General features: G+C 36.4%; 1 protein-coding gene across 1 annotated transcript in view; it reads left to right on the plus strand.

Annotated features, from left to right (window-relative positions):
* Positions 1-17,854, plus strand: part of KATNBL1 (katanin regulatory subunit B1 like 1) — a 40,529-nt gene extending 22,675 nt beyond the window's left edge. The window contains exons 2-10 of the mRNA XM_034993622.1: positions 2,276-2,406; positions 3,319-3,359; positions 4,944-5,223; positions 9,025-9,143; positions 10,236-10,286; positions 10,375-10,464; positions 10,807-10,896; positions 12,134-12,227; positions 14,134-17,854. Of these exons, the coding sequence (XP_034849513.1) occupies positions 2,290-2,406; positions 3,319-3,359; positions 4,944-5,223; positions 9,025-9,143; positions 10,236-10,286; positions 10,375-10,464; positions 10,807-10,896; positions 12,134-12,227; positions 14,134-14,166 (915 nt within the window). The 5' untranslated portion in view covers positions 2,276-2,289 and the 3' untranslated portion in view covers positions 14,167-17,854. The remainder of the gene's footprint in view (positions 1-2,275; positions 2,407-3,318; positions 3,360-4,943; positions 5,224-9,024; positions 9,144-10,235; positions 10,287-10,374; positions 10,465-10,806; positions 10,897-12,133; positions 12,228-14,133) is intronic.
* The last annotated feature ends 5,583 nt before the right edge of the window (positions 17,855-23,437 follow it).

Genomic DNA, 23,437 nt, shown 5'->3' on the forward strand with positions numbered 1-23,437 from the left:
CCCTCAAGTTTCTCTTCCAGCTTCTACTGATTTTTTTGCTATCTTATTATATCCTTTTTAATTTCCAAATCTTTGTTGTTTTTTGTCTCATTTGTGTTTCATGTATACAATTTGTTCTTATCTCTCAAGGATTTCTGAAAGTCAGGCTTATTAAGATATAATTTACATATAAAAATTCACCCTTTTTTGTGCATAGTAATATTAGTTTTGACAGGTAACTACCACCATAATCAAGATGGAAGACAGTTCTTTGGGAGACTTTGACCATCACTGATGTCAATATTTTTAGATGTGTGTGTGTGTGTATGTATGTATGTATGTGTGCTTTCTCTGGGACTGATCAGAGTTCCCAAAGAAGGATCTTCTGTACTCTTCCTGGAGTGTATAAGGCTGGCCTCAGGCTTCCATGAGGCAAATGGTAGAAAGAAGCTTAGATCTCAACATTTAGTATATAAACTTTCACTTGATCCCCTGTTAGAAAATACTCCTCTCCTTCATTCGTGCCTGGTGTTTCCTATCCCAAGGACTCTTGTTTTAAATTTTCCATATAATAAAATTTTATTGGAATGGGGAAAGGGATCTAGGGGCTAATTGTGTCTTAAATGGATATTCATTCTCCTTATTCTTAAGCCCACATTTATCCCCACTTCTTGAGATCCTCAATATTGCCAAGTCCTGGGCCTTTTGGGGATTCTGCTTTTTACCTTTCCTCATTGCTGATTTAGGTCTTGGCTTTCTCAGATCTGCTCTCATTTATCACTTCTGCTTTGCAGTTTCCAAAATGTTATTGCCATCAACTCATCTTTTCTTCTTTGTCCTTATGGGTTTTATGCCTTTAAAAACCTTTTACTATCATTGTAATGAGGTTTCAGGGAAGGGTAGAAGTAATTGCTTAAGTTTAGTCCATTATCTTTAATAAAAGTCCCCCTTTCTTTAAGAAAGAAAAGCTTACCTTGTGCAAAAGATCCTTTATGATCCAGCTTCTATCTCTCCAGCCTCAGTTTTTACTCTGCTACAACCCACCTCCAGCCTAAGATCCAGTCACATGCGTCTTCTTAAGAGATTGCCAAACAAGCCATGTTGCTTCATGCCTTTCAGTTCTGCACATGCTATTTTTTCAATGTGCTATTTGTCCTTTAAGTCTGCTCAGTGAAGCTTTGCTGACTCACATGACTGCCCCTCTGTTGGAGTGTTTATTGTATTACTCTATTTTTTTAAAAGTCTCATCCTAAAGGTTTTTTAATCTAGGGGTGCAGCTGGATGGATTAATGGCCAGAAATCTTAGAATACCCTGAAATTATTTGCAAATTTTCATGTGTTTGTGCATATTTTTGGAAAGTTCTCTAAGGCAGATTTTCTTCTTCAAGAGTGTGCATCAGAAATGCTGTGGAGCTTTTTAAAAATACAATTGCTTTGGGCTTCACTCCAGAGACCTGCTGAGTTATAATCTGAAGTTAGGGCCCAGAAAGATGTATTTTCTAAAAGCTTCCCAAATGATTCTTTAGAAGAGCATCTCTGGTCTGTCATCTACATTAATTCTGGGGCCTGGCATATAGTGAATGCTCAGTAAACATTTAAAAAAGGAACGAGGGAGGAACTTGTGTTCAGTCATGGCCTGAAACAAACTTCCTATGTGAAATGTGAGTGCAAGTGGGGGAATCACTAATTTATTCTGTTATGTAAAGGAAGTAATAGTATCTATTTCCCCCTCTTTGGATATAATTGAAGGAATAGAAAATTGTGGATTGTTTTTTCAAAGGTAGAGGAAAGCTCTGGAGAACTAACTGTAAGAATGAAAGAAAAATTTAAGGATTAGGCATAAAACAAATCAGATATATATAGTTTGATTTTTGTTCCCCTGCTGCTTGTAGTTGTATTTAACCCAGTGATTTGATTCTAAGACTAGGCTTCCATACATTTGGATGTCATTGATACTTACTATATAGACCTGATTTCATAACCTGTAAATTTAAATTTAATATATGGCTGGTGATATAGAAAATAGGGAGATTGACATGTTGCATTGGCAAAAAATATGCCATATTATTGTTAACTGGCTGCAAATAAAGAATGAGAACAGGAGGAGCCTAATTTCCTGGAATGCCCTGCCTTCTGTTTCCTTTGTTTAGTTTTAAAATGTATATAAATTAGAACTATGTTCTCTGCTTTACTCATGAACCTCTTTTACATAGTGTTATATTTTTATATGTCTGTTAATGATCAGGCTCTTTTGCTTTTTGTATTTTCCATTTATTATTTTTGTTTTGTTGTTTAGGTATTTAAGAGATTATGGCATCTGAAGCCCACAATGTTAAAAAACGAGCCTTTTGTAATAATATTGAGGATCATTCCACTGATCTTCCTAGAAAAAGGATCTCTAATTTTACTAATAAGAACATGAAGGAGGTAAGTGCATGGTTTCTAGGTAATGGGTAAGACGGTATCTTAATCTTTTCATGCTACTATAGCAGAATACAATAGACAGTGACTTATAAACAACAGGAATTTATTTCTCACAGTTCTGGAGGCTGGGCAGAAGTCCAAGATAAAGACCCTGGCCAATTTGGTATCTGGTTGGAGCCTCTTTCTGGCTCATAGTTGGCTGTCTTCTCTGCTGTTTCCTCACGTGGTAGAAAGGGCAAAAGAGCTCCCTGGGGTCTCTTTTATAAGGGCACTAATCCCATTCATGAGGGCACCACCCTCATGACCTAATCACCTCCTAGAAGCCCCACCTCCTAATATCATTCATTTTGGGCATTAGGATTTCAACATGAATTTTGAGGGGACATGGTCATTCAGTATATCACAGATAGTTTGAACTGTTAAGTCTATGGATAGTTCTGGTTAAATTATTTAAACGATAGGAAGGTGATACTTTGCTTATCTCCCAGAATTAAGTACAATTAATGAACTACTGAAAACTTTATATTCCAAAAGCTCTATAAAGTTTATGGACAGTATGCTGTTTTGATATGATATCATTTGAATATTATAGTTTAATTCTAAAGAGGAATCTCAGAGGTGATTTTGTTCACCATTGCAGGGCTCATTCATGCTGATATAATTTCTTTTAAACGATATTAAAAGTCAACACACTTATTAAGTACCCTGTAAGTAAAATATATGACTAGTGGCATGGAAAATAAAATAGGGAGATGGACATGTTGCTTTGTCAGATATATCTATGCACAGTGTTGTTGTAACTACAGACTGAGACTGCTGCTTTAATCTGAAAAACTTAACTATGGAATTTCAGATTTGTTGATATCAGTCACAGAACTTAAATATGCTGTTAACTATCTACCTTTTGTTTTTCAGGTTAAGAAATCTCCAAAACAGTTGGCTGCTTACATAAATAGGTAAGAGCTTCTTTAAAGTTTGTGGGAAACAGAAATATTGAAAGCTAGGTAAGAATGAAAAAGAGGGAGGGAAAAAAAAGTCTTCTCGGGGCACGTGGGTGGCTCAGAGGGTTAAAAGTCTGCTTTCAGCTCGGGTCATGATCCCAGGGTTCTGGGATTGAGCCCCACATCCGGCTCCCTGCTTGATGGGGGGCCTGCTTCTCCCTCTCCCTCTGCTGTTCCCCCTGCTTGTGCTCTCTCGCTCTCTCAAATAAATAAATAAAATCTTTAAAAAAAAAGTATTCTCTTTTATTATAATAAGTAACTTATTGTCAAATAGCCCCTGTGTGCCATTCTCTGTGGAAAACACATCAGTATTATCTCTAATCCTTACAACAATCCTACTAGAAAGGTATCATTGCCCCTAACAATTGATGAGAAAAACTAAAGATTTGTGATTTGTTCAGGGTCATACAGCCAGAAAGTGGTAAAAATGACATTGGTTCCCAGATCTTTGGAACTCTAAAAGCACTTTCTACTAAACTACTGCTTCTCAGAATGGATCTGAGGACAGCGGGGGTTCCTGGAGTCCTTTCAGGTAGTTTATGAGGTCAAGACTATATTCATAACAATAACATTAATTCACCTTCTTGATTTTCACTCTTAGAAATAGAGTTTTCCAGGGACTACATGATATTTGATACCACAGTAGATTGAATGCAGAAGCAGATATGAGAATCCAACTGTCTTAACTAAATATTAGAGATTTTGCACAAATGTAAAAAAGTGCCATTCTTCTCACTATATTTTGTTGTGGGAAACGGGGTTTTTTTGGTAAAATATTCTGTGTTAATATGTAATCTTATTATTACTTAAACGAATCAGTAAGTTTCCTCAGTTTCAGTGTCTGATACAGTAAATATCAGTAGATATTGCCCACATAAAAAAATTGTTTCGAAATCTCAGTAATTTTTAAGAGTTGCAAACTATCCTGAGGCCAAAACATTGAGAATCACCGTATGAAACTGTGAGATTTGCTCTATTGTGTCTTATCTTATTTAAACAAATTAAATGTACTTAAGTTTAATCAAAATAATTATTCTTGGGGCTCTTGGGTGGTTCAGTCAGTTAAGGGTCTGCCTTCAGCTCAGCCATCATCCTGGGGTCCTGGGATCTAGCCCCGCGATGGGCATGCTGCTCAGCGGGGAGTCTGCTTCTCTCTCTCCCTCAAACCCTCCCCCTGCTCATGCTCTCACTCCCTGTCTTTGTCTCTCTCAAATGAATAAATAAAAAATCTTTAAAATATATATGTATATTCAAATTTGCACAATTCAGATATATTTCATTTTTAAAGCATATAGTTATGCTTCTTCAGTTTCATTTAGTATAAAGTATTACCCTTTTCATTGCTTTCCAGTAGGTTTGTAATTTTTTCTCTTTAATTTTCTTCTTTGATCTAAGAGTTAGGATTTTTAAAATTCTATTTACTTCTAATTTTAGTGGATTGTGATCACAAAATGTGACCTATTAAATCTTTCTGCTTAAAAAGTTGTAAAGGTTTTCATGTAGTTCTTTTTCATTTAAGCAAATCAATTCTTCTTACAGAACAGTTGGACAAGCTGTGAAAAGCCCAGATAAACTACGTAAGGTGATCTATCGCAGAAAGAAAGTGCATCATCCCTTTCTAAATCCTTGTTACAGAAAAAAACAGTCCCCTAGAACTGGGGGCTGTGACATGGCAAATAAAGAAAATGAACTGGCTTGTACAGGCCACCTGCCTGAAAAATTACGCCATGATAGTCGAACATATTTGGTTAACTCCAGTGATTCTGGTTCTTCACAAACAGAAAGCCCATCATCAAAATATAGTGGGTTTTTTTCTGAGGTAAGTCATTTAAATGAGCTTAACTTTATTCCTGTTATACTATTCCCTTTTTCTTTGTCATATTCTGCTAGCAGAGTCGTTCATTGCCTGTTGAATTCAGACTCTGAGTGATTCTAACTCCCTGAGACAGTTTTCTAGATTAACCAAATTTGAATCAGTAGTTACTCCATTTCACTAAGTTAGTGATATCTGAGATGGAATGAAATGGTTGACAAGCTGCTATAAATATTCAAAATGGCAAGTTGGTCAGCAGAGATTTAAAGGAAAGGAAAAGAAGGTATCTGGCCTAAAAAGTAGACCACCAAAGCCAGTTAGTTATCCAGGAACAAATGTTTTGCTTGGCTCTCAGAATTGCCATTGGAAGCTTTGTTCAGGAAAACATGCTGAGCTTTGCTGCTCTTCTAGCTCAGGTGAAATTAGTTGTTTGAACAGGCTCAAGGGAATTTGGGGGGGGTGGTGAAAGAAATATTCTAAAACTGGATTGTAATGCTGGTTGTATAATTCTGTCATGATCTGTGAGAAGAAAGGAAGCAGGGGGGCACTGGGTGGCTCAGTCACTTAAGCCTCTGACTCTGTTTCCACTCAGGTCATGATCTCAGAGTCATAAGATTGAGTCCTGTGTAGGGCTCTGTGCTCAGGGTGGAGTCCGCTTGGGATTCTCTCCCTTTTCCTCTCCCTCCCTGTGCGTACATGCGTGTGCTTGCTCGGTCACTCTCTCTCTAAACTAAATAAATAAAAAATTTTTTTTAAAAGGAGGGGCACCTGGGTGGCTCAGTCATTAAGCGTCTTGCCTTTGGCTCGGGTCGTGATCCCAGGGTCCTGGGATTGAGCCCCACATTGGGCTCTCTGCTCAGCGGGAAGCCTGCTTCTCCCTCTCCCATGTCCCCTGCTTGTGTTCCCTCTCTCACTCTCTCTCTCTGTCAAATAAATTAAATCTTTAAAAAAAAAAAGGGAATCAAGGAGAATGATTTAATAGTGAATTATCATGGACCCTGGAGAATAGGATGGTAATCAAACTTAGTATTAAAGAGAATCACTGTCATGCAGATTCATTCACAAATACTTATTGAGGGCTCCCAACTGTGTAATGCATTCTGCAGGCTCTGAGGAGTTACATCGGTAGATGAAAAACAGACACTGCTCCTACTTTCATGTAGTTAGAGAAGTGATGGGGCCAACACTAATCAGATAATCAAAGAAACTACATACCCTGAAGAAAAAGAACATATGATTATATAACCCAGAAATCTGGCCTAGATTGGGACCTAGGTTGGTTCATCAGCTGAATTGAGGGAATGGACATTCTGAGGGCAAATACCTTTATTAAAAAAAAAACAAACAACTTCAGTTATACATTTGAATTAGTGCCATGGTGAGTCATTTTTCAAGGTCCCCCTTTTACTTTGCTCTCAGTTTGATTACTTTGCACAAACCTTCCTTAGCATGACACTTAGCTAATAAGTTTATTGATCTTTTGTTATTTCTTTTTTTTTTTTTAAGATTTATTTATTTTGAGAGAGCGCTCACTTGTGCATGCAGTGGGGAGGGGCAGAGGGAGAGAGAGTCTTAAGCAGACTCTGTGCTAAGCACGGAGCCCAACACAGGGCTTGATCTCACAACCTGAGCCAAAACCAAGAGTCGGTCGCTTAACCGACTCTGCCACCCAGGACCCCCTGATCTTTTGTTATTTCATACCTTTTTTACTGACTCAGTAGTGCCTGCTCTAAAAACCTAAATCTAAAAGTGTTAACATTATTTTGTCAAAGTTCAAATACACATAACCTTTTGATCCAACAGTTCTGTGCCTAGGTATATACCCAAGAGAATTGAAAACATATGTCCATACAAACACTTATAAACAGATGTTCATAACATTCATAATAGCCCAAAGTGGAAACATTCCAAATGTCCTTCACTTGATGTATGGATAGATAAAATGTCATATATTCATACAGTGAAATATTATTTGACCATTATAAAGAGTAAAGTACCAATATATGCTACACTATGTATAAACCTTGAAAACATTATGCTGTGTGAAAAAAGCCACATCAAAAAGGCCACATATTGTATAATTCACATTATATGAACTGTCCAGACTAGGTGAAGTCATAGAGACAAAAAGTAGATTAATGGTTGCCAAGGGCTGGAAAGAAGGGAGATTGGAGTTCAGGGTTTCTCTTAGGGGTGATGAAAATGTTGATTTTAAAATTAATTGTGGTGGGGCACTTGGGTGGCTCAGTTGGTTAAGCGACTGCCTTCAGCTCAGGTCGTGGTCTCAGGGTCCTGGATTGAGCCCCACATTGGGTTCCCTGCTCTCCCTCTCCCTCTCCCTCTGAGGCCCCTCCCTGCTTGTGTGCTCTCTCTCTTAAATGCATAAATAAAATCTTATAAAAAATAAATGAATAAAATTGATTGTGGTGATGGTTGTACAATCCACAGATATACTAAAAACTGAATTGTACATTTTAAGTGCTTAAGTTTTATGGTATGTGAATTATATCTTAATCTGTTACTTAAAACAATGAATCTAGTTGTTCCGGTGCTAAAAATAATCTTACCGAAATATTTGTATAAGTGCACATATTTACATACATAAGGATGTTCACTGATGCATAGTTTTAATAGGGAAAAACCAGAATCAATCTAAGTAAATTATGGTGTATAACAACTGGAGATTGTTTTTTAAAAATGAGGTTGATCTGTGGTTTTTTGTTGTTGTTGTTTTTTTAAATATTTTATTTATTTATTTGACAGAGAGAGACACAGCAAGAGAGGGAACACAAGCAGGGGAAGTGGGAGAGAGAGAAGCAGGCCTCCCTCTGAGCGGGGAGCCTGATGCGGGGCTTGATCCCAGGACCCTGGGATCATGACCTGAGCCGAAGGCAGACGCTTAACGACTGAGCCACCCAGGCGCCCCGAGGTTGATCTGTGTTTTGACATTAAAATCTTTATAATATATAAGTGAAAAACAAGGTTTTCGAAAGTACAGGTATTATAATATTTTAATTTTATATCTAATTTGTCTGTCTAGAAAGTGGTTTAGAAAGATACATACCAGTCTGTTAACTGTGATTACTTCTGAGAAGTGCTACTAGATTTTATCTGGGTAGATAGAGATTATTCACTTTTTCTTTGATACAGTTCTGTGCTATTTGAACATTTTACAAGAGGAACATATTACCTTACTATATTAAAAAAAGGAATGAATGAATTTAAATACTGGTCATAGAACTGAATTTTTGTGGTTCCCTTCCCGTGTTATTCAGTATATATCTATCTTTGCTTTTAATCCACATAATAAATGCTAGGTTTGTAGGTGAGTTAAAAGTAATTTATTTTACAAATTATTGAGATTTAAAAAGAAAATGGTAGCAAATAAAAAGTCTTGATAAAAAAATAAACAAGTCCTGGGGCACCTGGGTGGCTCAGTCGTTAAGCGTCTGCCTTCGGCTCAGGTCATGATCCCAGGGTCCTGGGATCGAGCCCCACATCAGGCTCCCTGCTCCGCGGGAAGGCTGCTTCTCCCTCTCCCACTCCTCCTGCTTGTGTTCCCTCTCTCGCTGTGTCTCTCTCTGTCAAATAAATAAATAAAATATTTAAAAAAATAAACAAGTCCTAAATTTATTCAGATCATTTGTTTACTTTGTTCAACTGCAACATTCCTTTTTTGGGGTCAGTAAAAAGGAGTCACCTCTGCATAATTTTAAAATATGTCTACCAGGATAATTTAACTGGAAAAAAATGGTTTCATGTCATGTTTCAGTGTGCTTTTTAACAAATTAGATGACTGCCTTTCAGGTTTCTCAGGACCATGAAACAATGGCACAGGTTTTGTTCAGCAGGAATTTGAGATTGAATGTAGCTTTAACATTCTGGAGAAAGAGAAGTATAAGTGAGCTTGTAGCTTATTTGGTGAGGTAAGTATGACCTTTTATGCTTTTGTTCAGTTAAAGTAATTTCCATGTTTTATCTTGAAGTGCCTGTTCTTTTTTATGTTATACTGGCTAAAATTTTAAACTTCCTATATTTAGGTTCAGTAGCAACAATATATTTTAAATTATATTTATCACCAGTCTAAGAGTAATCAATATACAGAAAACCATATGTTTCATCATATTGAACAAAGCTATTACCTTCTCTAGGGTTCTTATATATAAAACCAAGAGATACCAGTATGGGAAAAGTAACCTTTTAAAAATCCTCTTTGAGTCAGAATTTTAAGCCTGGCTTTCCTCAATATATTCAAGTCTCTTCTCAAACATTATCTTTTTTTTCCCCCCTAGAGAGAGAGGGTGTGTGTGTGGGATAGGGGGCGTTGTCAGGCAGGCAGAGAGGGAGAGAAAGATTCTTTGAGCAGGCTCTGTGCTCAGAGCCCCACGCAGGGCTAGATCTCAGGCTCCTGAAATTATGACCTGAGCCAAAATCAGGAGTGAGATGCTTAACCATCTGAGCCAACCAGGCACCCCCACTTCTCCAGTATTAATGAAGCCTTCCCTGACCACCTTATTTAAAAACACGTATTTCAGGGCACCTGGGTGGCTCAGTTGTTAAGCGTCTGCCTTTGGCTCAGGTCATGATCCCAGGGTCCTGGGATCGAGCCCCACATCGGGCTCCCTGCTCAGCGGGAAGCCTGCTTCTCCCTCTCCCACTCCCCCTGCTTGTGTTCCCTCGCTTGCTGTCTCTCTTTGTCAAATAAATAAATAAAATCTATTAAAAAATACCTATTTCTTCACTCCCTGTCTCTCCTGTTTTATTTTTTCCCATAGCACTTACTACCATCAACTTGCTCTATATGTATTTTACTTGTTATCTGTCTCTGTCTTCTTCCACACCCCATCCCTACACACACTCTGAAATACAAGTACTGTATCTCTTTGTTTACTGCTGCATCCCCAGCATCTGGCTCATCATAGAGACTTAGATTCTTTGCTGAATGAGTAAATTTTTCAAAAGCAGTGTGAAAGTTACAGATAAGGAAATCAGCACTCTAAGCAGTTTTGTACCCACAGGATAGAAGACCTTGGAGTTGTTGTGGATTGCCTTCCTGTGCTCACCAATAGGTAAAAAAAAAAAAAATTTTCAGAAAAAAAGTAGTTTAAAGAAGGAAAATTACTTATTCATAATTTTACAACTTAGTATTTATTTTAGTTTACAGGAAGAAAAACAATACATCTCACTTGGCTGCTGTGTAGATTTGTTGCCTCTAGTAAAGTCCCTACTTAAAAGCAAATTTGAAGAGTAAGTGCTAATGTGACTCTCAATTCATTTTTCTCTTACAGCATCCTTGATTTTGTTGCTTGTGAGTACATAGTGGTAGTTTGAACTCCATGAGACATGCATGGTGTCTGTTTTCAAGGAGCTTATAGCCCAATTAAGAAAAGAATATGAAATGATTAAAGATTAATTACAAAAGCATCTATAAACAACTTACATAAAATACAGCTTTTGAAAGTAGTGAAATAAAATTTTTAAAGGGGAAAAATCAGTATGTGTATGTGCTTTTTTGGGAGCTGAGTATCTTTTTTTGTAAAGGCTTGTTGGGTGAAAACACTTGAATTCTGTAACAAAATGTCATTTCAGATATATAATAGTTGGTTTAAACTGGCTTCAAGCAGTCATAAAAAGGTGGTGGTCAGAACTATCATCCAAAACAGAAATTGTAAATGATGGGTGAGTATATCTTTAAAAATAAACTCATTCTAATAAAATTTTTTTCAGAAAAGCAGTTTGATTAAAAGATGATAATTCTATTCCATGATCATCATTAAATAACAATTTATTTTCTTTTCAGAGAAATATTAAATTAGAATAGTGTTCACATGCAAAAATTACATATGAAAATTGAATTCCAGAGCCCAGTAACCTCCTCTATCTCTTTTTCTGGCAGAACCTTATACTTCATTTTAGGAGGAAAAAGCACAACAGTGCTTTAACCCTCATACCTGTTATAATGAGTAAGGGAGAAAAAAAGAGATGGCTTTTGGGCGCCTGGGTGGCTCAGTTGGTTGAGCGACTGCCTTCGGCTTAGGTCATGATCCTGGAGTCCCTGGATCGAGTCCCGCATCGGACTCCCTGCTCAGCGGGGAGTCTGCTTCTCCCTCTGATCCTCCCCCTCTCATGCTCTCTGTCTCCCATTCTCTCTCTCAGATAAATAAATAAAAAATCTTAAAAAAAAAAAAAAAAGAATGGATATACCTGGGGCGCCTGTGTGGCTCAGTCGTTAAACATCTGCCTTTGGCTCAGTGCATGATCGCAGGGTCCTGGGATCGAGCCCCGCATCGGGCTCCCTGCTCTGCGGGGAGCCTGCTTCTCCTTCTCCCACTCCCCCTGCTTGTGTTCCCTCTCTCGCTGTGTCTCTCTCTGTCAAATAAATACAATCTTTAAAAAAAAAGAGAGAGATGGCTTTTGGTGAGTTAAGTATTGAGGCACAGGGATGGAAGCATCCTGCATCCTATAGGTCTTTGACTACCTAGACATTAACCTGAGAATCTGATGTGGATGATTATAATTCTAAAAACTGTACTATAATCATCATAATTTGAATATTGCCTTGATGTAAAAATGTGTGGGTATTCTACTCGATGAACCAGATTATCATGAAGCTGCAAAAAAATATCTCCCAACAGTCTTCTTAAAGATTTTTTTCTCTAGGCTCTCAAAAATTTCCCACTTCATACCCAAGACCAGGTTGTCCACATGCTGCTCCAAATGCCTAGTTTTCTTTCCTGCTTTAACAAAAAAATAATCTTTAATTTCCATGATGGGCAAGTATTATTTTAAAGAGTTACTTGATTTCAAATGGTACAATTTCTCTTGATAAATACTTGAGAATTTGAAACTGTGTTCATTAAGTGTATTTTACTAAGTCCATATTCTTATAATTGCATTCTTTTTTCTTTTCTCATAGAAATATTCAGATTTTAAAACAACAATTAAGTGGATTATGGGAACAGGAAAACCATCTTACTTTGGTTCCAGGATATACTGGTAATATAGCCAAGGTAATCCACATTTAAGCTTAAAATCTCTATTTAAGCTTAATTAAATATTAGAAATAATATATTAGTATTATGCATTTATAAATGAAGTCTTTCAAATATTCAATACAGTACATATATATTTTTTCAAGATTTTATTTATTTATTTGACAGAGAGACACAGCGAGAGAGGGAACACAAGCAGGGGGAGTGGGAGAGAGAGAAGCAGGCCTCCTGCCGAGCAGGGAGCCTGATGCGGGGCTCGACCCCAGGATCGTGGGACATAACCTGAGCCGAAGGCGGATGCTTAATGACTGAGCCACCCAGTCGCCCCTACAGTACTATTCTAATAAGGCCTAAAGTCAGTTTCGTATTGTCCTCTGGATATGAATATGACTTTGGCAAGGAACACAGGAATTAGCCATTGAATGTATTTCAGATGCAGCTGTGGAAATGATGTGCTAGAGGGAATTTAATGAACTAGCTCCAGTTGGAGAAGAGGTTAGGAACCCAGGTTAGGAAGGCATCCGAAAAGAGAGTGACACTCAGGAGGCAAGGGGTGAGGAATGTAATCAAATGCTTTCAGGGTATTATTTTGTACTTGGCTTTTGCTAATGTCATGCTTTTGGGAAAGTAAATGTTCAAATCACAGTATGAATTTGACATTGTTCTTTATTTACTTTCTTATCTCTTAAAGGAAAAGATATATTGGTAGTTTGGATTTTAATATTTAAACTCCAGAAAACATTGGTAGTTAAAATGTAATTGCAGGGGGGAAAAGATCACTGTTAAGAAATATTTACACCCTTTTACTGAGCATACTGCTATCATAAATGGGCATTAATCAGAAATATACAAGCATTCTTTAGTTTAAAAAATACAGTATTCTAAGTAAGAGGTATTATGTTGTGAACTTAGTTGTGAAATTCTCCTTGGATACCTTCAAGAAAAGAAGCAAAATGATTTATCAAACAAGTGTGTGACCACTGTGTATAATTTTACTCTGTAGAATTCTTAACAATGAAAATCTCATAAATATCAATTTCCCAGTTTTTTGTTGTTGTTTTAGTTGTTGTTCTTTCAGTAATGGGGGGGAAATGAAGTAAAAGTTGATAGAAAATGGATATAGAGTATGTATTACATATCACCTTGTTCTGGAGGCACCTTGCATTCTTGTTAGTAGTACTGAAAAAATATTGTCTCCTTAGAAATTTCCTTTCAATTACAATTTTTTATAAAGAGAAATTTTGTGGTTATGACCCTAGATACAGTATTTATTATTGAAGAAAATATTGAGTGATTAAAAAAGTTCTGTGAAGTTCCTTAAGTTGTGATAAAACCTCTTTTATAGTATTAAGCCCTCAGTTGTAATTTTTCAAGGGTAGAAATCAGAAAGGCTGTCCTCGGGGCGCCTGGGTGGCTCAGTTGGTTAAGCAACTGCCTTTGGCTCAGATCATGATCCTGGAGTCCCGGGATCGAGTCCCGCATCGAGCTCCCTGCTCGGCCAGGAGCCTGCTTCTCCCTCTGACCCTCCCCCCTCTCATGTACTATCTCTCATTCTCGCTCTCTCAAATGAATAAATCTTTAAAAAAAAAAAAGAAAGGCTGTCCTCAGGCTGGCCTAGAGTATATATAGCAATGAAGGAATTGCTGGGAATTAATGATCTTGCTTAGCTATAAAAGCAGAGTGATTTGATCACAGGAACCAGAACATTCACTCAGCACTTAACAAACATTTATTGAGCATGTGCTGTGTGCCAGACACAGTGCTAAACAAAATGCAGCTAAAAAAGTTCAGTAAGACACATTTACCCTCAGAAGGTCGCAAGAAGCTAAAGCAAATCACGTAACAAAAAGGGAGAAGAAAATGGGGTGTGCATATGTGTATTTGCTGTACCAGCTAATGAAATGTTTTTGTTTTGTTTTCTAAGGATGTAGATGCTTATTTATTACAGTTGAATTGAGAGACTTCATCTACTAAAGAGCATTTGATTATTCAAAACGTCCCCAGACTAAGATTTCAAAAACAAAAAAAAAAGTCTCATCTGAGAACTGTGAATCGTGGAAGAAATCAAAACCTTTTTTTTCTTTAAAAAGCCACATATGAAACCACTAATGAAACCCTAACAATCTACTTCACATTGAAGTGGAAAAATATCCAAAAGGAGCAGCTTCAACTTCAATGAGGTGAAAGTGCACTATGAAGATTGTTCGCCTTTGCTGCATTCGGGATTTATATGGTTATTTGGTAACATTGTTTAAGAACTACTGGGTCTTAATGCAATCCTACATAAGAATATAATTTATACTATGTCAAAAAGAAGACAGGACTTACTACTAGGAATCACAAAGACCAATCATCGTGACTCTTTTGAAGATTGTGTTTTATAAGAAAACACTTAAATGTGTGCAGCTATTTTCTTATTTTGAAGACTTTGCAAGTTTAAAATGTCATAGCAAATAATCAGTACTAAAAATTTGTCCACACTGAGATACTGTGTATACAAAATGCCTTAATTATTAATAAGCCAATGTATACCAATACGTGTTTAAAAAAATTAAAACCAACCATGCTTCTGGCATGATAAAATCATGGAATTACATCAGGGGTTTCCACTCATGTAGAATGTTGTTGTTAAAACTTATTCCATACCATTTTTAAAACTTGAGGATATTTTCCGTATCTCTGAATTTTTTTTTTGCCAGAATCATTGTGTCATGTATGTATGTGTTGTTTCTATATAAAAGAAAAAGGTGAATATGTATTTGTATGAATGCTTAACTAGAAATGTCCATGGAGTTGGCTAATTTATATTCACTTTTTATTGTATATAGATTCCTAATATTTTCAGTTCTGTATCATTTAAGCTTTCTTCATTTGAGTAAATTCACTAAATATTTCTATTTTTTGCTTTTTTAATTCTGCTTTTATATCAGTTTAATTCTTTTTCACTACTTATGTTTTAAAGAATTACATACAGTGCTTTAGAAATGTTTACAGTTAGTGCTGACCTTGTGTTCTAAATTCCAACACTTTACTACCTCCTCCAATGGTTAGTATGAAATGCCAGCAGACTGTATGAGGTCTTTTTTTTTTAATATCATTTTTAGTGTCAATGAACCCATTTCTGGAATGTCTTAACAGCTATATATCTTATCTTGAAAGTGATTGGGATTTAAATACCACTATTGGTAGTTTGTGCATCATCTCATCTGAGTAAAGATTTTTAGTAATTGATTTTTCTGCAGTAATCCTACAAGCACTTGAATGTAAATCTTTAGCATTTATCCAGTTAGCCACTACTGATGTGAATCCCAAGCAACTTTGTTGCTTTAAAAATGTTATCTTTCACTGAGTTCTATTTTTTGTGTAGCTATATTTGATATAGCTGTGTATTCCTCACAGTGAGCATCAATTTTAATAATCAGTTCTTAAGTCTTTAGAATAATTTAAGATTACTGCATCTCTGTGATTTGAGAGTTGAGTTATATAAGAAGTTGTTTTTCAGGAGGTGGGAATTTGAATCGTAAACCTGCGTCATCTCTGTGAAACCTTAAGATGATGAAATAGAACCTTTCTTTGTTCCTATTCCTTTAGTTATCACTGTCTTATCTAACACTTTGCACCAGTTAACTCAGTTGGAGCATGGTGCTAATGAGGCTAAGGATAGGAGTTCAATTCTTTTATAGGTTCATTAACTTTACACATACACAGAACTATTCATGGCCACAGATTGCAACTTCTTGTAGGTATGTATCTCACAATTCAGCTCTTAGTCACAAGGAAGATGATGTATATGACATAGCATAAGCCTTTCATCTCAAATGGAAAGACAGCTTAAATAATTGGTATATGTGATACTATAGACTTTAATATTTAAATTAAACATAATGTAATATCTAAAATATTGTGTCACTGTAATTTTCTCAGGGTAAGACCATTTCCTAAATAGTATCTTTTAAAAATCAAATTTCAATAAATTTCAGTAAAAATTAGATACAAATACAAATAAAACATAGTAACAAAAGGTAAAATCCTATTAACACTGAGTTCTTGTGCCTAAGTTTGGGTTTATTAAAGGAAAGTATACTCAGTGCTGTCTAAGACAGCAGAATCTTTAGCTCACATATATTATTCAGTATCACACAACTCCTAATTTCTGTTCTTGGCGTTTGCGGTTTACATTAGTATCTACCTTTCTCAGTTACTGAGTTATGATTAGTATTTTTAGTACGATTTTTGGATAAAAGATGTTAAATAAGTAAATATTGTTGAACACTTTGGTTGCTGTTAAGCTCCTCTCATGCTATGTAATCAGAACAGTGTTGATTTGATCTCCAAAAAGAGCCAAAGAAAGTGTTTACAAAGTATTTTGGCTGTTGTATTGACCTAGATTAGGACAATTGCTGTCTGTCATTGCTCATTTATTATTGTGCTGCTAAGCAGTATACAGAACTGAGGGACTACCCAACGTCTCTATGCCTTTTTACCTCTTCTACCTTCTTAGGTATTCTGTACTTGACTTTGCTAACTTTGCAGGTCTAGGGACAGGAAGTTTATTGAGGTGATGGAGGGTTATAATCAAGTAATTTGCTTCTACTAGAAATAAAGTGAATGGATTTTGTAATGAGTGGTCATGATCAGAATTAGGGTGAAAAGGAAGCAAGCATTATCAGATGGTTTTTAAAATTAATCTTTTGGCAGTAATTTCAGAAGTAGTTGACACAGATTATTTACTTGAATCCTGAGATGTGAGGATTTGGATATAAATCCTGTATCCACTTTGGGGAATCATTAATATCAGCACTAAACTCTGAGGGCTACTGACGAATTAAATCTTAATGCCCTTGAACATTTTTGATACATGTTATGTCCTAATCTTAAAAATGGTCATGTAGATTCAGAGCTACATTTCTGGCCTTTGAAATAGGCCAACTCAGAACATTTCTGTATTTGGCAAGTTGATATAATTAACATTAATGGATGATTTGAGAAATTATTATTAGCTATTAAATGTTGGTAATAGGAATAATATTTAAATAGTTACTTAAATTACTTAAATTAATCAAGGGGCTTGAAAAAGCAAAATTTAATATTTTAGCAGTCATTCCCAGTTATCTTTCTTCCTATTTAAGAGCAAGATGGTAATGTCAGTTGCCTTTGTTGATTTAAAGAAGAAAAAAAAAAATCACAAACAATTGATTTAACTGGAGTGATCCATTTGGATACACTACTTACCTTTCAATACGAACTTTTATTTTCTGGATTACTTCAAATGGAAATAATATTGCTGGACATTTGTTGGTAGGTATTTATTTACTCCTATTCATTCTCCCTTAATTTCTAATTCTAACTATGAAAACTGTCATAAAACTTTGTGACCAACTATTCCTGCTCCTTTTTTATTCTGTAACAGGAATATAGAATAAAAAATTCATCCCTAAACACTGTATGCTCCTAATTTGTAAGATAGCTTGATTGATTCAGTGACAGCATTAAGTGTAACAATAAAAACAAATACTGCATATTATATACCCAGTAAAACAAGTATCTTTTCCAATGCTGTACTTAAAATAATATTTAAAATATTGTAGTCAGTGTAATGTTCTCTGGGTCAGATCATTGACTTAACAGCATCTGCTAAAATCAAACGTCAGTAAAAATTAAGTACAAATAAAACATAGTATATACCCCAGTATTTTCTCTTATAGACTATAATCATAATACACAAAAAGACAGTGACTGTGTACCAGTTCTGTGAAAGGGCAGCCCCAGAGCTACCAATATTTTTCATAGCAAAGCTTGTTATATATTATTGCTTTGATAAACAGAATTATTATCTGAGCTACAAAGTTTTCAGATAAGAGATGTCAAGAGTCTAGATGAGGATTCAGCCCCCAAATACACATGAAGTAGTATTGATTTTTTTTTTTTTTAAGATTTATTTATTTGACAGAGAGACAGGCAGTGAGAGAGGGAACACAAGCAGGGGGAGTGGGAGAGGGAGAAACAGGCTGCCCGTGGAGCAGGGAGCCCGATGTGGGGCTCGATCCCAGGACCCTGGGATCATGACCTGAGCCGAAGGCAGACACTTAACGACTGAGCCACCCAGGCGCCCCTCTTTTTTTTTTTTTTTACATGTACACCATTTACTACACAAGGTATACCTCAAAAAAGTAATAAAAGTCAAAAGAAAAAATTTAAAAGTATTGTTTATAATATATCACCCACCTTAAATAAAATATCATAGATACAATTGAAACCCTGTATGTACCTTACCATGTCCCATTATTTCCCTCCTCCAAGGTGACACAGCCTTTGTCATGCCCCTATGGGTTTTACAATTTTTATGTAAATAGGGTCACACTACACATCCCTGTGCTCGCTTCGGCAGCACATACACATTACACATCCTTCCTTAACTTGCTGATTTTACTTAAAATTCTATTTCTTTTAAGATTCATGTCTGTCGGGGCGCCTGGGTGGCTCAGTTGGTTAAGCGACTGCCTTCGGCTCAGGTCATGATCCTGGAGTCCCTGGATCGAGTCCCACATCGGGCTCCCTGCTCTGCGGGGAGCCTGCTTCTCCCTCTGCCTCTGTCTCTCTCTCTCTCTCTGTCTCTCATGAATAAATAAAATCTTTAAAAAAAAAAAAAAAAGATTCATGTCTGTCAGTACACATGGCTCTAGTTCATTTGCTTCCAGAATGATACTCTATTGTGGAAATACACCCTCATGTATTTGTCCATTTTGTTGGTGATGGACATCTAAGTATTTGAATGAGTACTGATTCTTATCCTTTACAGTATTATGTATTTTCATTCAGATTTAAACCAGGATTTTTTTTTTTTTTTTTAATGTCCCGGACCTGGCCAAGACTGTTGTGACACTATGAATTTACACCAAAGCTGAGAAGAGTTGATCCAAGTATTTTCTAGGGTAAGAAAGAGTTGTCGCGGGAGTCCTGGAATACACTGAATTATTAGAGTTATTTGCTTCTAAAATTAACTATGTTGCATTTATCAACCAAACCTGCAACATGGAGCCTGGATTAGAATTAGACCTCACCTTCCAGAAGTCAGGAAGAGAGTTTTAGCATTCATTTACTTTTCTACTTTGATTTTTTTTTTTAAGATTTTATTTATTTATTTGAGAGAGAGAATGAGAGAGAGCACATGAGAGGGGGGAGGGTCAGAGGGAGAAGCAGACTCCCTGCCGAGCAGGGAGCCTGATGCGGGACTCGATCCTGGGACTCCAGGATCATGACCTGAGCCGAAGGCAGTCGCTTAACCAACTGAGCCACCCAGGCGCCCAATTTCTACTTTGATTTAAAAAAGAGAGTGAGAGAAAAAAAAAAAACCACTTCATTAGCCCTTTGTATAAAATTAGTTAAATAGGTGAATGAGGCCCTAATTCACCCCTCACTTGCCCAGCAGTCCATTCACCAGTTCCTTTCTGTACAACTGTAGTTTAGCCTCAACAACAGCAGGAAAAGATGGATACTTTTAGGCAGATTCTAAAGCTTAAAAAAGGTTTAGAAGAGGCCTATCTTTCCCCTTAGCCATCTGGATTCCTTTTCCTCTACTTAGAATAGATTAGAAATCAGTAAAGGGGACAACAAACTCACTTTTCAGTCTCTTCTTTTGAAGGCTTCTCTGCCTGTCCCTTAGATGTCGGTGTTCAAGGTTTTAAGGTCTCTTCTCACTCTACCAGTTCCCTGAAAAACATTGTTTATTCCCAAGGCGTCCTTTGCTATCTACATTAATTGTTCTCATTTTGGGGGTGGACAGGAGGCCATTTTTTGGTGGATCAAATGGACATGGATATTTTTAAAGGTTGTGAAAACAAACTATGTTTTATCATTCTGAAATATAGATCTTGCCCTAAATCTCTTAGCTCATAAATTATATATGCAATTGCCTACTGGGAACGTCCACTGGGACATCTTGTAGACATGTTAAATTCAATATATCCAGAATTGACCTCATTCTCCACCTCCACTCCCCTCCACCAACCCTACACACCCCTCACTCCCACCCCCCAGGGACAGAAGGTATTCTGGCTAGGTCCTGGGTTTCCATTCTCACTGAATAGCCCTAATATCAGCAATTCTCAAACTGCAGAACTTTGAGTCATCTCCAAATCACTCATCAAATCCTGTTGGTGCGACTCCCTTAATTTTTCTCATCTTTCTGTATCTCTCCACCTCTCCTGCCATTATCTTAGTCTGCATTATTCCAGCAGCCCCCAGGCTGGTCTATCTGGCACTGGTCCTGCATCTCTATATGCTATCCTCCACACATGCTGCCCCAGAATAGTCTATAGAGCACAAATTTTACTCCTTAAAGCCTCTTAGAATAAACAGTATGATTTATAATCTGTTGACCACACCTCCTCTTCTCTTCCAGTACTTCAGCTAGAATGAACTTGTTTCAGTTTCTGGGAAAACTGCAAATGCTGAAAATATTCTTTGCAAATGTTTTGTTTGAACATTCTTCCCCAAGTTCTCATTTATCATTTTCTCAACGTTCAGGTCTCAGCTTAAACACAGTTTAAATACCTCTTAAACCTGTTAGAGGTATCTGCTGCACGCTCTCATCTTAACCCTATTCTCCTAACACTACTGATATATCAGTGTTTTCTAATTGTTTATCTGTCTTCCCAGCTAGATTGGTAATTTCATGAGGCCCGAGACTGTGTTCTCTTTCACATCTCCAGTACTAAGCACAAAGCCTGGCAGGCAGTAGGCATTGATTCTCACAAATTAATGCAAGGTTGTGGCATCTTTGGGCATGTATCGAGGAAGTAATTGAATAATCCAAAGCTGTTTGTGATAGCAGCTAAAAATGTGTAATTTTAGAAGAAAAATACCCAGTTTTCTTCTCTTCACTTTTTTGTCTTAGGATATTGGTTTGTAAATGTTCATGCTACATACAACAGGATAAAACCTTAGCTAAAATGTGTTTGATTCTTAAAGATTGTTACAATTGTTTTTCTATTGTATAGTTTCTACATTTCACACAAGATCCATGTAAGAGAGGACCACCTATAAAGTGCAAAGTGAAGGTATTTTCATGTAATGTGTAAAACACATACATTTGCTCGAAATTTAGGACATCTCTTTGGTGTTTTGTGTTTCTCTTATTTTGTCTTAAAATAATTGAGAATCATGTGAGGTACAATGGGTTTTTTTTTCCCTGTGAGTTTCTTTTTTAAATTACAAAAGTAGTTCATACTTATTTTTGAAAATAGAATAATAAAGAAAATTATCCGTAATCTTATCCACCTGGAGGAGCCAATGTGTCTCTCCTTCCAGATTTTCTTCTGGGTGTATGTATATTTTTAATGTAAATGGATTCAAACTCTACATACTGATATTGGGTATATTGTTTCCTACTCTCCATACACTGGAAAAGCTTGAAGGTAACTGAAAAACATTTTTGCCTATTAAAGCTATATGTTCTGAGCAGTTATTAATTTCTGTGGGGAAATTGGAAGTAGCCAAAAAAATATTTGAGAATTACTTTTGAAGCATTCTTAGTATAGGAGTCTGTTTTCTTTGACCACTGCTAATTATTACTTAACTTTTAAAAAATGCTAGCAAGAGGGCTTATAAGTAAAAGCAATTTCTCTATTTTGAAAAAGAAACATGTAGGTATGTTTAAATGATCTTAAGTAATTAGGAACAAAATTTCAACTTATATTCTGGTGTATTCTAGCCATCAAACATAATTTTCTAATTAGGCCACCCTTTCTTTCTGAAACTGATAATGTTAAGCAATACTATGACTATCAAGTCAGTATAAAACTAAGATTTGATTTTTAAGATTCGGCACTATCTGAATAAATCAATTCCTAATAACCTGACTCTCAATGTATTTTCTACAGAAAGTCTATCTAATGAAGTGCTTCTAACTGAATAATTTTCTGCCTAAATTTTCCTTAGATTCTTTTTTTTTAAGGTTTTATTTATTTATTTGAGGGAGAGATAGAACACAAGTGGTGAAGTATGGAGGCAGAGGGAGAGGGACAAGCAGACATCCTGCTGAGCAGAGAGCTTGATTCAGCTCCATCCCAAGACCCCAGGATCATGATCTGAGCCAAAGGCAAATGCTTAACCAACTGAGCCACCCAGGCAACCCAGATACTGTATTCTTAATTAAAAAGTAATCATTGCATTGTGTCCTGGAGGAAAGTCATGTAATGCTAGAAATGGAGAAAAATTAATTAATGGTGAGTAATAGGAACAGAGATAGGTAAAGCAAAAAATTATACACACACAAATTCATGTGTATATATTAAAAATGTGAATATTCTCCTATTCCTAGACTCAACCTATTATCCTATGCTGTAATCAACCATAAAGATTGTTATATCTTCATACAGAATAAAGGGAGGAGAATTTTTTTTTTTTTTTTAAGATTTATTTATTTGACGGGGCGACTGGGTAGCTCAGTCCGTTAAGCGCCTGCCTTCAGCTCAGGTCATGATCCCGGGTCCTGGGATTGAGCCCCGCATCAGGCTCCCTGCTCAGTGGGGAGCTTGCTTCTCTTTCTCCCTCTGACCCCCACTCGTGCTTGCTCTCTCTCTCTAGTGCCCTCTCTCAAATAAATCTTTTAAACAAAGATTTAATTTATTTGAGAGTGAGCAAGCATGCCAGCACGGGAGCGGAGTGGGGCGGTGGACAGAGAGAGAGAGGGAGAGAGAATCTCAAGCCAACTCCCGGCTGAATGCAGAACCCAACACCAGGGCTCAACCTTCATGAGATCATGACCTGAACTGAAACCAAGAGTCCAACAGCTCAACTGACTGAACCACCCAGGCACCCCAGGGAGGAGGATTTTCTTAAAATGGATGCAGTAATGACTTTTACTGAATTCTCCTATACCATATTAGTGTTTTTATACTACTAAGTAAAATTCCTTAGTCTTTGTCAACTCTAAGATCACACTTTACATTGACTTGCTTTCACATCCATTTAAATGTTTGTTTTAAAGAAGAGCAATAAAACTTTATTCTTCACATTATTTGTAAAGTTATTGGTGATTTAGCCAAGTATAGTTTTGTTTTGTTTGAACTCATTAAGACAATTAACAGCAAAACAGATCAACAGAAAATTGTTAGTACCCTTCTAATTAATAATTTTTAAATTTTCAATTATTTTGTGATTTTTTGTTTTGTTATTCATAAACTTTAAAGACAAATTAATTAAAGATAACTATATAGCAATTGAAA

The sequence above is a fragment of the Mirounga leonina genome, unplaced genomic scaffold (assembly GCF_011800145.1).
Source record: "Mirounga leonina isolate KUSES-001 unplaced genomic scaffold, KU_Mleo_1.0 Mir_91, whole genome shotgun sequence".
In the NCBI taxonomy this organism is placed as follows: Eukaryota; Metazoa; Chordata; class Mammalia; order Carnivora; family Phocidae; genus Mirounga; species Mirounga leonina.